Here is an 18,282-nt window from a genome sequence, read left to right on the forward strand (position 1 = left end):
TTGCAACAATTCTGCCATAAGAGATTGGCGTCCTGTCCTTTCTATACCATCCATAATAACGAGTTTACCGAGCAGCCAACGGCCAACGTCATCTATCTCTTCTGTCTGTAGATTGGCGTTTTGACATTTACTTGTGCTAAACATCGAAACAGTAATACAATAACATTTTTTTATGTAGTTTAAATATAATATACCTATTTAAGAACTATGCTGCTCTTCACTGTTTAATAAAATGTACATTGCTAATATCGTGTTCAAATTGTGACCGGCTTTTTCCTCGTCATAGGTAAGTAAATCGGCGTTTATTTCCAACTTTCCTAATTTTCCAACTTAAAATTTTATTCATATGAGCTACATTCCTGGCAAATTTTATGAACATTGGCTTAAGAAGGCCCATAATATGGTCTAATATTTTTACTTAAAAGGAGGATCCAAATCCAATGTTTTCAAACTGTATATGTTTAACCTAATAAACTTTTTCATTTTTCAATAGTTGACCCTAAAACTTCACTTGGCTTTGGCGATAATTAAGCTAATTGTGATTATTTCATTGTTATATCATATTTTGTACCCAGATAAATCCTCATGCTTACTTCTGCAGATTTCTTTCTAAGGCTAAAAATACAAAGTACAGAACTTGTTCAACTAAGTTATGGAGATAGTAAAGAACAATTCTATTCTATTAACAATTTTAATAAAATTACTTTCCTGATGGTTTTATGATTAAACTAGTTAGAAAAATAACCAGATTTCTCATCAAAATTATTATAAACCAGCTCCATCCCTATAAAAAAAATCAGGCTTTTAGCCAAGGCCCTGACACCCTTTGATAGAGAAAGATATCTTATTGCGATTCCTATAGGAATCCTCTTATAAGAGGAAAGAGAAAATAGTGCCATGATTTGTCCTTATCACCGACTGGGTGGCATCATAGGTAGGCAATAGCGCAATACTGAATTTTATAAGAGTAAAAGAGAAAAATCCTATGCTGCCCAAATTTTATATGAATATTTTTTCTCTTACCCCCAGTTGCTCGGTGGCACGTCTATAACTACTTGTATATACTATGTCTATGCTTTTAGCCCATAATACATGACTTAACATGCTGACACAATGGCATAATTAAATAATAATAAATGCAGAATTAAAATACAATTAAAAAAAAAGTTGTAGTGCCAACTTTTATTAAAACATGTTTAACACAGTGTCATTGGACAACTAAATTAATAGTCTATTATAACATTATACAGTGTGCACACAGCACACTAACCAAGAGTTGTAAAATATTATAAGCTAGGCAAATTAGGTAGCCACCCAAGGCTGTATTTTTTTTTCAAGTTAAGTGCGTAACATATTGTAATTACAAATTAATACCTATATAAAATACTGTCCCTGACTTGTCAAATAAATAAATAGGTACTATGTTAACCAAGCCTATGGTACTTAACTAAGTACACAACTACCTAGTACGGCCTATTACGGCTATAACTATAGTATTTGTGTTTGTTATAACCAGGGGTCGGAAACCGGTATTTGCTCCATACAAAAATACCGGTATTATTACGTTCTTTTTCGTTCTTTTGTTTATAATTTCATTTTTAATGGGACGTTTTAATAATGCAAAATTGTTTCCTAAATACATGATTCAGTCCTACGTAATGAGCATAAAAAAATTAAAAATATTGGGCTATTTCGGGGTTATAACTGAGGTTACCTAAGCATTACACTTGCAGAAATATACCCCCTTGTGAATGTGACATATTTTTTTTATATTTTCAGATGAAATATAAAAACATCAAGAGGACATAACTTTAGCATTATGGATGAAATGAAGAAATCAATTCTTGCACCAAGTAGCAACAGACGGGTGAATAATGGTATGTTAACTCTGTCTCTCTCTTAGCATTTATCCTGGTTGCATCTTCAGCTACGGCATTGGAGCTGAGGGTCAACATTCCACATCTTGGGCATTCTCTTTTATGTGACCATTAGCAAGGATTAATTCTCACAACTGCCAACCAAGCATTCTACCACTTACAGTACCGGCCAATAATATATCACCTCCATGTTTTTATGGTATAACTTTTTTTATATATTTGTGAGTGACTTTTTATATATATTTCCGTATGCCCGTGTTACCCGTGTGTCCGGATCCACGGATATTAATTACACACGAGTCCGGCCCGTTCTCGACGTATGTATAGTGACGATCGGACGCGTTCTCTAAAGAGCGAAGAATCACAAGTTTAATATCGAACAATAACACATTAACGAGGACCGCGGCCCCGGAGCCGAACGCAGGTCCGTTCCCGAACGCACTACACGGGCACGGACTTCGACGGTTTCTTGTAGTTCGGACGCTTAGCACCGCCGGGACTAAGAACACAGACACACGGGTTGGCGTGTAGCACGGATACCGGGAGCCCTAGAAGAAATGCATACGCATGTGGTGGTGGCTGTATTATTTTTGCTAGAGACGACATATTTAAGAGTTGCAATGTATATAATGTTGAAAGATACTATAAGGAAAAAGTTTTTGAGGTATGTTGTCTGACAGTTCAACTTCGAAACATGCCCAAAATACATCTTAGTACAGTTTACCGAAGTCCAAATAGTGACATTAAAACATTTTTGACACAGTTAGAGTTATTTCTAAGTAACAATAAAAATAATTGCTCCATCCTATGTGGGGAATTCAACATCGATTTAAAAGGCAAAACAAATGTAACTAAAGATTTTTTGCAAGTTCTTCTAGAGCATAATATGAGGCCTACGATAAGAAACTACACTCGCGTTACAGAGACATCTCAAACTTTAGTGGACAATATCTTTACAGATATGGGTGATAACGATAGGTATAAAGGCCAAGTAGTCCCTTGCAGTTTTTCAGATCATGACGCTCAAACCGTAGTTTTCCACGATCAATTAATACTGCCAGTCCAGCAAATAAGGGTTCAAGTTAAACGAATATACTCCCAAAGTGCTTTAAAGAATTTCAAAACAGACTTAGAAATAACTTCTTGGAGTGACTTGTACAATGAAAATACATGTGATGGAAAAGTTAAGGCGTTCTATGATATAATGTATAACTTAATTGATAAGCACTTTCCTCTTAGACAAGTAAAACTACGGAATCACCAAAAGTCCTGGATAACACGAGGAATTAAAGTATCATGCAGAAGGAAAAGGTCATTACTATTAGCAATGCGTAAATTTAGGAACGACAGTAATCTTAGACAGATATACAAATCTTACAACGGTATCTTAAAGAAACTGATTTTTACAGCAAAAAACATACACATTAAAAATGCAATAAAAAGGGCAAAGTCAAAAAGTAAGGCCATATGGAGAATAGTGAATGAAAATACTGCCAAGAAATCAATTTCTGACAAAAGTACAATCAAACTCCGGGTTAATAATGATATAATTGATGATCCTACAAGAGTAAGCAACATTTTTAATGAATACTTTGTTAACGTGGGTAAAGTCTTCAAAATCAATTCAGATCATGGTAGTGAACATATGAATCTTTTACGAAACAGTCGCATAAATAATACTAAATCTGCTTTCATGTCACCCGTTGATGATTTTGAAATCATAAGAATCGTCAAGCTACTGAAAAACACAAGTTCATGCGGTCCGGATGATATAAGTACGACTCTGATCAAACATAACATAGAAGCTATTTGCGCACCGCTGAGTGACATTTTCAATACGTGTATTTGTGATGGGATTTTTCCAATCCAATTTAAAACTGCAATAGTGATTCCTTTGCATAAAAAGGATAGTAAAGAGGAGATATCGAATTATCGTCCTATTTCTTTGCTGACTGTATTTTCCAAAATTTTTGAAAAGGCAATTGCAAATAGAATTATTAATCACTTTGAAAAATGCAATTACTTTTGTTCTCAACAATTTGGCTTTAGACAGAATCGAAATACAGTAGCAGCTATTACTGAATTGGTCCTAGACGTTATGAACAATCTTAACCAAAATTATAAATGTGCGGGTATCTTTTGCGATCTAAGTAAAGCTTTTGACTGTGTCAACCACAAAATATTAATTGATAAGTTGCAATATTACGGAATCCGTGGACCAACTCTAAAATTACTGATATCTTACTTAACGGATAGAACCCAGTTTGTTCAAATAGTTAATGTAGATAATTCCGGTTGTGTTAGTTATGTTAATTCTACTAAGACAGCAATTGACTGTGGAGTCCCCCAAGGATCTGTCTTAGGGCCTTTACTATTTATTATTTTTATCAATGACTTGCAATACAATATAACTCATGGTACACCTTATCTTTACGCAGATGACACAAGTATAATAATAGGTAATGAAAATATGAATTTACTTGAAACTCAAATAGGCGAAACTTGGGAGGAATTATCCTACTGGTTTGATTGCAATGGTCTTAAAATAAAATTAGACAAAACGGTATATTTTCCTTTTCTTAGACACACAAATAGCATACCGTATGATCTGCCTCTACTAGTAGCAAAAGCCGCTAATGTTAAGTTCTTAGGTATACATTTAGACACACAATTGCGCTGGTCCACTCATATAGAACTTCTAAGAAAAAAATTAGCCTCCGCCTGATACACCCTGAAAAGCCTCTCTAAAATTTTTAGCTCATCTGCACTTAAAACAGTTTATTTTGCATATTTTGAAAGCCTAATGCGATATGGCCTTGAGGTCTGGGGTAACAGTGTCCATGTGAAACCTGTTTTGATTTTACAAAAAAAGGCTGTGAGATATGTTGATAAGGCGAAGCCACTTGAACATTGCCGTCCTCTATTTGTGAAGCATAAAATATTGACAGTGATATCGCTTTACATATACTTAGTCTGTATTTTTGTTTATAAAAATAAGACCCGACTTGCATGTAAAAACAAAAATAGACACCCTAGATTAAGACATAAATTTGACATACAATTACCAGAATCTAAAAATTATTCACATTTCAAAAGTAGTCTGGAATACATAGGAATTAAAATTTATAATTTTTTAAATGAGGACATTAGGCAATGTGATAATATTATTGACTTTTCCAAGAAATTAAAATCATTTCTACTAATAAGACCATTTTATAATCTGAATGAATATTTTGATAACCTGACATTTTAATTGTAATATTTAAGGAATTTTTATTGAAATACAATTTAAAATTAAATAAATAACTACCTAAACATAGAGTATAAAAATTAAACTAACCTAAAACATTGTAATTAGATTATTTAGATTATTATTTTAAGTTAGTCTAAGATTTTGCATGCCATATTGTGGTAGACCATACATGCATGTAACACTTAATAGCTACACTATGTACCTATAACATCCCAATGACATGTAACCATAACAACTGTGTATGTTCAAGCGAAATAAATAAATTGAAATTGAAATAATCGTAAATATCAAACAAACAACTAGTTTCAAACCATACTTTATTAGACTAGGAGTTTTAACCTTACCTTCAATTTGCATTTTAGAGTCAGCCATATTTGTTCGTAAAAATATCCATCTATTCAATTTCAATACAAATCTGCCGTAATTTAGATCTAATTCTGCCAGAATGGGCAGGATATCTAGCACATACAACTACATTTGCTTATTAAAGATTGCTTATTAAAGATTGCTTAAAATTAAGAAAATTCGTTGCAGATTCTGAAACATTATAAAAATCATAAAATTAATCAGCATATCCCATATTCTTGGAGCCCAATTTAGAAAAATTGCAGATGAAAAGTCAGTCAATGTATCACTTCAATTACCTGTTAAAACCAGATGGGGGTGGGTTAGTTATTTGAATGAGTAATCGAGTATTAAAGGTTTCTTAAAATCCAAACTGATACTACAAAATATGGTAATTAACTATTCTACAACTAACATGAGAGCACACAAAAACAAAATTTTAAACGAAGACACTTTAAAGGAAGGAGGAGGCAAGGAAAGGAAGAGACTGGGAGTTGGGTCGAACTGCAGGAACTGGAAACATTTAACCAAACCAATAGTTCAGTGGATTATCTTTCTAGAACGCAGTGCATTTAGTGCATAAAATGAGTTAGAAAAACTGTTGAATAACAGGAAAACGATTGAACTCTTGGCAGTATATAGTCTGCACATACTAAGAAAAAAAATTAAAGAAAGAAAAGCAAATGCTCTTAAACCTATACATTTTGCAGCTGCAATCTTGGACCCAAAATATCAGCAAAACGTGGACAGATGTGAAATAATATATATTCTGCATGAATCAAATAATATTATAGAAGACATATCTAATTACAAGAATCGTAAAGGAATTTGGAAGAAAGACTTTCTGTGGAAAATGGCAGAGACTTGAGACTAGTGAACCGGTGACGTGGTGGGAAACGTTATTTCCAAATACTTTGCTAAGCTTTGGGACAAATTTGCTATTAAAATATTATCAGTTCCTGTAACATCTGCAGCGGTGGAGTGGTCGTTTTCGGCATTTGCTAGAATCCATACAAAAAAAGAAACCGTCTAAAAACAGAGAGGGCTGGGATGATTTTATTTATTTCACACAACTGGAAATTGGAAAAATAAATCACCACATAAGCTGCAAGTTCCGGAAAATAATACAAACATGTCACGTGAATCGAATATTTCATCTTCAGAGACTTCCGATTCTGAAGATGATATCCTAGATACAATCGACATAGATGAACTGGATGATCTAAGCAAAGTTTACTCATCCTCATTCAGTAGTTTGGAACTTTCTCGTAATGTCGAAGGTGACGAAATACGTGAATCACATGATATTGAAAGTCAAATGAGTGACACTGAAACATTAAGATATGAACATGATTCTGATCTGATAATACTTCGGACGATTAGTAAAGATAGTAAAACATTTTAATATACTTAGTGTAATATTGTCAAGTTTGGCATAAACCAAATTATATGAGAAAAATATTTGATAATTTATACTTCTTATAATTAAACTGTGACTGATTTTGTTGATTAAACTATTGTTTTTAAAAGTTGATTATCCTAAAAAAATATTTAAAAAAAAAACCTGATGTAAATTATATTAAACGTCATCACTTGAATTGTACATTTGTTGATTAATGGGCCATTTTCTATGAAAAGGGACCTTATTGTCGATGGCGCTTACGCCGCACAGCGTCGCGCGGCATTGTATTTATATCGGAGTATCGCAGCGCGCACAAGTTGTTTGCAGAAATCGCGCAGCGTCTGGTTGACGTAACTGGTAACCGAAGAGCTGGCGGCTTCCTCGCACAACGTATCATCATTGCGATACAGCGTGGAAATGCCGCCATCCTTGGTATAATGCCTCAAGGGACGGAGACCTTCGCTGACGCTTCGGTTTAAAAATTATGGCGGACTAAAAGGTCAGGTTGCGAGCCCTGAAAAGCTTAAATGTCGCGACTTCCAGAAAACCCGAAGCATTCCAGCATTTCCAGGAAGTCGCGCCTTCGCTTTAATTTGAGCGAACGCCAAAGGTCGAGCAGCAGGAGAGCCGAGATCACATTTGTTCCAAGCCAATTCCAAGCTCTCGCCTCCTCCAGCTCGGTCTTCGACCTTGCATGGAAGCTCTTTATGCGGAGCTAGGCCTTTGGTTTCACTTTAACTTGGTCATTGTTCCCAGGGCCGGATTTAGAGGTGTGGAGGCCCCGGGGCAACAAAGGAGGGCCCCTGCCCCAAATTATTTTTCCTATCCTTTCCTAAGTCTATTGTGGAGGCCCGAGGCAGTTGCCCCGGTTGCCCTCCCCTAAATCCGGCCCTGATTGTTCCAATCTCAAACATCCCACCTCGACCTTTGGCTTTGCGCGGAAGAGCGCCGCAATTGGACGATCCGGGACTTTAGCACTATGCAGAGCTCGTCTTGACCATAGGTTTTTGTCCCAGCTCAGCTCCACTGAAGCTCGCCCATTAAGTCTCTTGGGCCCGCAGAAAACTTTAGTCATATTCGTAGCCTTCAGCCTTCCTTAGACACGACCAGTGCTTTAAGCTCTGTTCTTCTGCAGTTCGGCCTACAGCCTCACAGGGCAGCACACCGCAATCGGACGCTCCGGGCCTCTGGCCTTATGCAGCAATTGGCTATATGTTCGATTCCAAGCGCTGCAGAAAGGCACTGAGAAAAAATTATACTTGTGTTTACTTCATGTGTCATGGGGGGCGGCAGAGACCCAATGGCCCGGGGCGCCAAATATTTAAATACGCCCCTGAGTATCGTTAATAATGGCGTAAGCGCCATCGACCCAATAATAAGAAACCAAATACCAATTATAAGAAACAATGTGAGTGTATTGTATCTACTCATAATAAAACTGTGATAATTATTAAATCAATCTGATTTTTACATTTTCGTTTTTTGTTACTTAATAAGTAACTGGTTTTGACTACGCCCAGACAAGGGGAATACTCGCTAGTGAGATTGTGAATATTCCCAGTAATATTGGGAATTTACTAGAAAAATAAACCTTTGTTGATTTTTTGCACTTCGTATGATGCATTTGTTCACAAGTAATGATTTAATGTAAATCAACATATGTTTACATTTACTTAATATGAATATTACCGTAATTTACTGATTCTTGGGAATCTTATCGGTAACGTTACTGGGAATATTCCCACCTCGGGTATTTTCCCGGTAACGGCACATGGCTAGTAGGGTCTCATATTATCACTGAATATTGATGTGTTGTGTGTGTGACTGTGTAATTAATCATCGTGTGGAAACCGGACTAATCCCAATGAGGCCAAGTTACCCTTCTAGGTTGAAAAGTCAGATGATAGTCTGACTAATATTCCACCTAGAAGGTACTATTATTTGGACGAGGTTGCCAAGGTTGGACTCCAGGCTCCCTAAGTAAGCCATAATGCCGATGTAATTGAAATCATTTATTGCATATCACATAGCAGGTACAGGTGTTCTTAAATATAAGCTGTTCATGTGACGCCCTGTTAGGGCACGCCAACATAGTTCCACATAGGGAAACATACTTATTTAATCTAATATTATACATATTATTATTTACATTTGTGCCAAATAATTAATTAATTATTTTACATTTAAATAAAATCTGCTATGCACAATATTAAATAGATGTAAGGCTAGATAATGATGATTGGCATGTTAAAATTATAGTAATAACCCGCATTAATTAATTTAAAGTTTTAAACCATCATCATCTTCCTCGCGTTGTCTCAGCTCATTGTTATTGGCCTTTCGGCTCGGGACCCTGGGGACCGCTGGCCAACTAATCTCCAAGAATAGGTGTAGGCCCTAGTTATTACGAAAGCGCCTACCATCAGCTGACCTTCTAATGCAGAGGGGAAACTAGGCCTTATTGGGAGCACTCCGGTTTCCTCAAGATGTTTGCGTTCACCGAAAAGCGACTGGTAAATTGACGGCCTCCTAGCCTATACCCCGTTTAAGATTAGAAATTTTCTAACCTCTAAAGTAGTGGTAATTAACATTTTCTTCATAAATGCTAACTGCTAGGGTTCCTTTCATGTTATTTATTACGGTACAATAATGTCAATGTAATTCATTCACGTCAATATAATTCGGTGCATAGTTACTCAGATTTAATTTTGGAGGAAACAACTACTTTTGGGTATAGTCGGTAGGTAGTGAAACTAGTGAAGTAGGCACGAAGCAGAGAGGTCCCGGGTTCGAATCCTGGTAAGGGCATTTATTTGTGTGTTTATTACGAATATTTATATATATATTCCTGAGTTATGGATGTTATCTATTTATGTATTTATCTATAAAAGTATGTACCCATAGTACATGCTTAGCTTAGTTTTGGGGCTAGGTTGAATTCTGTATAACATTGTCTCCAAATATTGTCAATACCTCTTTGGTTACAACTAAATATGTTAAGCATCAACGGGGACCTTATTGTCGATATAGACTTTTTAACAAACATAACTCAAATGATATATCGTACCTACATAAAAGTAGATTCCGAAAAACTCATTGGTACAAACCGTGGGGTTTGAACTCGTGACCTCTGGCTTGAAAGTCGCACGTTCTTACCGCTAGACTGCCAGCGGTTGTATTAATTTAAACCATCCTTGAATTATTTAATGAGTATTATAAAAAAACTTCTATTGGTTTCAGGATATCTTAAATATGCAAGTTTAGTCATATTAACGGTCCAGAATGCCATCCTGGGTCTCAGTATGCGATATGCACGCACGCGGGATGTGGAAATGTTTTCCTCAGCAGCTGGTAGGTTTATCTGTGGTCTGTACATATTGGTAAATAAAAAAAACACACTTCCGAATGCAAATCTCAGTCGTACGTATTTTTAAACTCGTTATATCACCATATATCCGAAGGCCACGGGACGCACGCACCAAGCCTGAACGCTCAGATCGTGCGTTTCCTGGCCGAGGCGTCATGGATGATGATGGTATATTAGGAAGTTCAAAGCATTTTTTTTAATGTATTTTTTTGTGATTACCTACTACTAATGTATTATATTTGTTTCTCCTGACGAACTAACGATTATTATAATTTTCAGCTGTACTTTTAGCAGAGTTAGTAAAGTTTATAATCTGTACTGTTCTTGTGATGCACGAGTCGGGCAGCATTAAGAGAGGCGCCCACTCAATATATGCCACGGTGATATTAAACCTGGAAGACACTCTGCGAGTCTGTGTCCCATCCTTCTTGTATATAGTGCAAAATAATCTACTTTATGTCTCCGCGTCCAACTTGGATGCTGCAACATACCAGGTAAATGTTGATTAACAAATGTATTTGTTGTTATGTTGTTGTTGTTGTTGTTGTTGTTGTTGTATGTCCTAGGGCACCCCGGAGGTGCATAGGGCCTCCACAAGATCCCGCCACGCCTTTCTGTTTTCTGCAACCTTCTTGGCCTCGTTCCAGCTCAGTGCTGTTTTCCCTGACCAACTAAAGGTGGCTAGAGTTCTCCCTGTTTACAAGAAAGGTGTAAAAAGTGACCCGAAAAACTACCGGCCTATAGCGCTTCTGCCAGTGGTCTCTAAGATCTTCGAAAAGCTGATTAAAACACGACTTTTAAAGCACTTCCAGGAGAATGATGTAATAAACCCGCGACAATTCGGTTTCCAGAAGAATAGGGGAACAGCTGATGCCGTAAATGCTCTCATCGACGATGTCATCACTAAATTACACGATCATAAAAGAGTTGCAGGACTATTCCTAGATCTGAGTTTCGCATTTGACACGGTCGACCATGTGATTCTTATGGAAAAGCTTAAGTTTTATGGAATCAGGGGAAATGCGTATCATCTCTTAGCTAGCCATCTTCAAAACAGGAACCAATATGTAGAAATAAATAATTCTGAAGTTAGTGGTGAATGTAGAGTTGATATTCCTGTTTAATCAAAGTTAGTTAGAGTAAACAGAGGGGTACCACAGGGTTCCATTTTAGGCCCTATACTCTTCCTCCTATTTGTTAATGACCTGGTCAACTACGTGTCTGGTGTCGTGCCAAGCTGCTCCTTGTTTTTGCTGATGACACAAACGCAGTCATATCTGCGAATAGCATGGCTGAGCTCAATAGTATCACCAATAGTGCTATTTCAGCCTTTACTCATTGGTTCTCGTGTAATAACTTACGCCTGAATTCAGACAAGACGCAAGCTTTGCTATTCAAACTAAACGCCAAGAAAACTGACAAACTTGATGTTACTATGGACCAAGTTTGTTTGAATACTGCTGATCACGTTAAATTTCTGGGAGTTTACATTGACTCTAATCTAAATTGGAAGCGAGAGCTTGAGGCTATAGTAAATTCAATCCATTCTGCTTGTTATGCCCTTAGAAGCCTCAGAGATGTTTTAGAACTAGATCAACTCAAAATTGTTTATTATGCCCTGGTAGAGTCAAGATTGCGGTATAGCATAAGGTTTTGGGGAAATAGCTTTTTATATAATATAAACGGAGCCTTGATTGCCCAGAAAAGAGCAATTCGAGCAATGGTACACATTCCTTCTTTTGGTTCATGTAGAGAGTATTTTGAAAAATTGGGTATTCTCACGGGTCCCAGCTTGTACGTCCTTATTCTTCTAAAAGTTTGTTAAAAATATTGCGAAAGATTGTACTGATGAAGAACAGGAGTCTCGCCTAGCCACAAGGACGAAAAACATAAAGGGTAGCTTCCTTCCGAAACTTCAGGTAGCCAAACATTGCGCAAGATACCAGGCAGTCACTATTTAATAAGCTCCCTACTGACCTAAAAGCCATTACGGATTGGTTTTTATTTAAGCGTAGGTTGAAGTCGTTCTTATTGACTAGATTCACTAGATGCTCCTATAGTATTGATGAAATATTTGATAAGTCGCTAATTTAAGGTATTTATAATAGTTATTTAGTATTAGTATTAATGTGTTTATTATTATTGTTATTTATAAATTGTATTTAATGTAATTTCTGACACAATGCTTGTATTGTTTAAGAATAAAATAAATGAAATAAAAATGAAATGAAACACACGATTAAAACTAAAAATATCAAAATAGTTATTTACGATACAAGTGCGGAAAAGAGGAAATTCGAAACGAGTGGCGATAAATTAAAACACGACCGCAGGGAGTGTTTTAAATCGACACGAGTTGCGAATTACCCTTTCGCACGTGTATCGTACAACGTTTTACAGTACATATGGCCCTTTAAAGCACTTTTCGTGCATATGTCGAAAGTTTAAAGGGCCATATGTACTGTAAAACGTTGTACGACACACGTGCAAATAGGTAATTCGCAACTCGTGTCGATTTAAAACACTCCCTGCGGTCGTGTTTTAATTTATCGCCACTCGTTTCGAATTTCCTATTTTCCGCACTTGTATCGTAAATAACTATTATACTATTTATATATGGATAAATGTTTTTTTTTACTGCATTAATTATTTTTGTAGGATTTTGACCCATGTTCTTTCACTGATATGCGTTAAAATTGTTAAACAACAAACGAAACCGTCAATGCCATCTATCCGAGAGTAGGCCAAAGGTAGTGGGCAGTGGCGCCATCTGATCGAGAATCAAATTTTCTTGATTTTCGAGGCACGTTTTTTCCTTAAGCTGTATCCAATGTATCCATCTATTATGGAGTTGAAAAAATGAAAAAAAAATTAAAAGTTTATTGTGCAAATTTGAGTATACAATAAATCACTGCCCTGTGTCCTGAGCTAGGAAACCCTGTGTTACAGGACCCAGTTTCGTTATACTAGTTTCTTAATCTAGGTATATATTGGTACAAATTGTACAGAGAGTTACTTTGAAACTTACAGATAGCTGTGCATACTTTAACATATGTTATTATTTCTAAGCTGCGTGTGAGCGAGTGTTTGTTTGTATGTATGTGTATTTGTGTGTGTGTGTGTGTGTTAGTGTGTAAAAATGCATACTAAAAAGTTTATAATAAGAGGACAGTTATACTTCTTAAAAAAATGTATAAAAAATTTAACATATGTGATGTAAATGTAATATATAAATATTTAATTATTTTAACACGTTTAGGAGGAATTCAGTGTCGTGGTAATCCAGTTGACTAAGCCACTTAGTTAAATACCGTTTGCTAGGTGGTTTCTTTATTGGATGTAGTTTACAGAATGATTTCATAACTAAAGCTGAAATGAAGGGGTGAAATCTTTGGGCAAATTTTGTACGCGTTTTTGTGGTTTTCCAGCGCTGACGGCGTCTTGTATCTGCTTCAAAAATCTTGTCATGCAGTTTTCCATAATTATACATGATTTTCCTAAGGTATAATTGGCGAACCGAAAGAACATTGGCGAGCGTGTATAGTTCTTTAGTACTGTACCGTGATGGTTTCCGGTAAATAACTTTGAGAAGGGACCGTTGAGCTCTTTCTAAACTCTAAAGTAATGAGGTGCGTCTTTGCCGCCCCTCCCCACACTGAATTGCAGTAACATAGCACGGATTCACAAAAAGCGAAGTAAACTGTCCTCAACAGTTCAGTTATATCTATCTTTGGTAATAGGGTCCCGTTTTTAACCTTTGGGTACGGAACCCTAAAATGGAGGAGGTTCTCAACTCGTCGTTTTTATTTTAAATGTATGTTTACCGATTACTCTAAGACCATTAGACCGATTCCAAAACTCTTTTTTTTTAACGAGTATTAAGGGTTTCTAGATTAATTTGAATAAATGTAATGTTAAATTTTTCAGGTCACATATCAGTTAAAAATATTAACAACGGCATTTTTTGCCGTAGTGGTATTAAAACGGACTTTAAAAAAATGGCAGTGGTGTGCTTTGGCATTACTAGCCAGTGGCATAGCGCTGGTCCAACTTTCATCTGATAATGGATCGGGAAAAGTAGCAACTACACATTTACCACAGCAATCCAGAATTCTAGGATTCGGAGCTGCTTTAGCAGCTTGTTTTATATCAGGATTTGCTGGTATCTATTTTGAGAAAGTCTTGAAAGAATCCGACATATCAGTAAGTATTTTACAATTTCTCATCTAATCATAGCACAATCGGAATAGGACAAACCTCGAAATCTCTTGGACAGTCATGAAATTTGGTATATATGTGATTTAAGGGCCCATTTTTCATGTCCACACCATTTGACATTTGGGGACCTCGAGGAACCGCAGTCATCTTGGAAAATGTGTGCCTTCCTGGAATAATTCGCATTTTACTCTGAATTTACGCATTTTATGGAAATATGGTGTAAGGCAACATAAAAGATTATTAACCTTTCGAGACACGGACCCATATTCTAGTAAATATGGCTACCCAGGGAGCCGACGGGTCTCGAAAGGTTAAATTCTACATACCTTTGCGTAAAATAGTTGCTACTACAACTAGAAAATACTTGCTGAATCCAAATTGAGCGCTATACTTTTACAGGGGAAATTCTCTTGATATGAAACTTGGATGAATAGGAATTCCACTTACGTAGACATTTGTACATAATTTACCCCAATATCAACATTTTACTCTACTGCGACTTAACCAGAAAGTAGGTTTCAGTACTGGTGATTCTCTACACCCTGAAGCCCAGGATACTGGATGGATTACTTCAAATGACGTATCGATAGAGACTCGTACGCGGACCCGCGTTGGAGCGAGGATGGAGAGGCTCATAGGCTAGGTTCACACGGGGTTAATTTTTACCGTATATACCGTATACGGGATTTTATCGAATACCGTAGTGACAGCAAAATTTGTATGGCAACTTTTAAAATCGTTCACGCGACTAGACGGCTTGATTTAACGTAGTATAACGGATAAATTAACGCTTGGTGAATTGCAACAAAATTGTACCTATAGGTATATACTAGGTATTGTAGGTTGCGTAGCTATAGTCGCCTATTCCATCTATCCCTACCGCAATATCCCCCCCAGTGGGGATATGTGGAATATTTTTCCACCGTGGAATCGAGTCGTCCATCTATCCACCCTAGTTTGTAATGGTAGGGCCAGATTGAATTTATTCTGCTTTTCCCAACTACTTTCCCCCCGGTAGAAATCGGTGGATTAAGTACTGTAATTAATCTTACTATGATTCCATTGTGTTACGATAGTCAGTTTACGACTAAAATGTTTATTTGTTTCAGGTGTGGATGAGAAACGTTCAGCTAAGTTTGCTGTCGCTACCATTTGGGACAGTAACATATCTAATAAACGAAGGCTCGTTGAACCATCTTCTCAAGGGTTTCGACGGATTCGTCTGGTACTTGGTAATATTGCAAGCGGCGGGAGGGCTTATTGTCGCCGTGGTTGTTAAATACGCTGACAATATATTAAAAGGTTTTGCCACTTCCGTGGCCATAGTAATATCTTGTGTAGCATCTATGTACATATTTGATTTCCACTTGACTTTACAGTTTACGGTTGGTGCGGTATTAGTTATTGCATCTATATTCCTTTATGGTTATGTACCCAAGAAGAAAGCTGAAGTTCGGACTTCGCTAAGTGTTTAATAATTAAACTAAACCTGAAGTGCGTAACGTTATTTAAAAGCTCAAAGGCATTTGTGCTAAAGAAATTAATACTGGAATTTTGTTAATAATAAATGCTACTATGTAATATTTACTTGATTATTTTAAAGTAGGTATGTTAAAGTTTAACTTTATTTCTTGTTTTGATAGAAAGAAAACGTATTGTATTTTAATTGATTTCACGCCTAGCCGTCGAGAGTTATCTACCACGCAAATCACTATTTACGCGCAGGAGATCTAGGCGGATATCCGCCTACTAAAAGTGAAGTGTAGAAATGACTTCTCAGCAAAGTCTGCAAAGAGCAGGGCAGTAGATAATAGTAATATTATTCTTCAGAATATTGATAAGATAACTGTTTATTTTTTTAATTATAACATTGATGTGCCGCAATGCAGAAAATTGTATTTTTGGTCTTATCAAAAGCCATAAAATGCGTCTATAATCACATTCGAATTCTTATCTGGATGTTTATATACATAACAATCATGCGATTCTTGCGTAGCAATAGTTTGTGTAGCTTCTAATTCTTTGTAAATCTAGTGTTTTTTTAATATGGGGGGGCTGGCAAAGTAAAATAGTATTTTTATACTAAAAGGCAAAGTTGATGTTTAACTTCTCGTGCTAATATCAATAGCCGACCAATCGAAAGATTCCAAAATTGAACCACTAGCGTAGCAAGTGTTTCGAAAAGTGGAATCATGAGCGCCTTTGCTTCATAGACTTTTACTATGTACATAAATATTAAAATTAGAAGTACAATACACTACTTAGTGTACTTATAATATCTTGTTTGATTTAAATTACAGTAAAATAGGTATTGTAATATTTGTAATAGAAATTATAAACTCGTCATAATTACTTTTAAAATACACATAAAAATTGTTGATTTGTATTTTTAGGTAACATGCGATCATATTATTGATTTATATTAAACATATAGTAAATGATATTCCTACTATATTAATATTATAAATGCGAAAGTAACTCTTTCGGTCTGCTACCTCTTCTCACTTAAAGCTGAACCGATTTAGATGAAATTTGGTATAATGTGAAGGACATAGAATATTTTTTATCAATCATCATTTCATGCAGGCGAAATCGCTGGCAGAAGCTGTTATTATTATTTTAAGTAGGTAAGTTAAATAAAGTGTATGTAATTGAAAGATATTATTTATTACTAAGGTATACTATTTATTTCATTAGGTTATGTTTACATGTACTTAAATTGTAGTATGAAATTTTAATTTGTATTTTTAATATTATATTCAATTTACAAAGAGTTGGTAACTTTTCTTTTTCTCATATTTTCCAACCAACTGTCCAGTTGCTGTTGCGGTGTCTGAGGGTTCAGCTTATAGTAATCTTTGGGTGGTTTGCCTTCCTCTAGGCGCACAAAGTAATGTGAGTACTTGTAGCGCACCTCACCAAGCCTGCCGCGAGCATGCCTCCTTATACCTTTGATCACATTCCCTAGACCAGAATATGATTCAGCTGAAATAGAAAAGATATAAGATGAGTATATTATGAATTATGATTTGACAAAACTGTAATATCAAATTGTAATTTTTTTAGTTTTTTATTTGATTTGTATAGCTGTTATATTTTATTTGTTGTATTTGTTGCGCTCTCTCGGAAAGGTTTTCACGGAAGACCAGTGTCGGGGTCCTTAAAGGTTCCTTGACATGAAGCTGAGTGGAGACCATTTCAGGAACGCTTTATAACCAGCAATCTATGTTAGCGTCATTAGTTAAGTCTAAATTAAGCGTTTTTGAATAAAGCATCTTCTATTCTATTCTATAAATTGAGCTCAGGCAAATTATTGTTTGGAAATATTATATTCAATCTTTTATCCACACTGCCAAACTCAATGGAGAAAAGCATAGAGGATATATAGGATAGAGGAGTACACTGTCATAGTAAATTTTGTAGCCATAGTAAATTCACTGCCATCTATCAACACACAATTAAAACTAAAATGAAGATGGTTAAAAATACCATAAAATGTATGTGGATAAATTATTGCATTTATTATTTTTATTAGATTTTGACCCATGTTCTTTCACTGATATGCGTTAAAATTGTTAAATAACAAAAGAAACCGTCAACACCATCTAGTGGAGAATATAGTCATACTTGTTATGAACAAAATGCTGCACTTCATGATAAAAGCAAGCCGCTTTGCACAGTGATAGTAGGAACCAAACTGAGCGATTTGACCCGCAGCAGCGGCAGTTTCACCCCTTAGGAACAGAGATGGCGCCACTTCTTTAAAAAATATTTCAAAAAATTCTACAAGCTAAACCAATGAACCGATTTAAATTTTTAA

General features: G+C 35.9%; 3 protein-coding genes across 3 annotated transcripts in view; 1 reads left to right on the plus strand and 2 right to left on the minus strand.

Annotated features, from left to right (window-relative positions):
- LOC134741530 (uncharacterized oxidoreductase YrbE-like) overlaps window positions 1-18,282 on the minus strand; it is a 445,968-nt gene that overhangs the window by 63,414 nt on the left and 364,272 nt on the right. The gene's annotated exons all lie outside the window — the stretch shown is intronic.
- Window positions 126-17,235, plus strand: LOC134741537 (UDP-N-acetylglucosamine transporter). Its single transcript, XM_063674357.1, has 6 exons — window positions 126-286; window positions 1,780-1,877; window positions 10,118-10,228; window positions 10,524-10,738; window positions 14,172-14,447; window positions 15,572-17,235. Exons 2-6 carry the CDS (start codon window positions 1,820-1,822, stop codon window positions 15,935-15,937), a joined length of 1,026 nt encoding a protein of 341 aa, XP_063530427.1. The 5' UTR covers window positions 126-286; window positions 1,780-1,819; the 3' UTR covers window positions 15,938-17,235.
- The window catches only part of LOC134741550 (large ribosomal subunit protein uL22m), a 115,336-nt gene continuing 114,260 nt past the window's right edge, over window positions 17,207-18,282 (minus strand). The window contains exon 4 of the mRNA XM_063674375.1: window positions 17,207-17,447. Within this exon, the coding sequence (XP_063530445.1) occupies window positions 17,227-17,447 (221 nt within the window). The 3' untranslated portion in view covers window positions 17,207-17,226. The remainder of the gene's footprint in view (window positions 17,448-18,282) is intronic.

The sequence above is a fragment of the Cydia strobilella genome, chromosome 5 (assembly GCF_947568885.1).
Source record: "Cydia strobilella chromosome 5, ilCydStro3.1, whole genome shotgun sequence".
Taxonomy (NCBI): domain Eukaryota; kingdom Metazoa; phylum Arthropoda; class Insecta; order Lepidoptera; family Tortricidae; genus Cydia; species Cydia strobilella.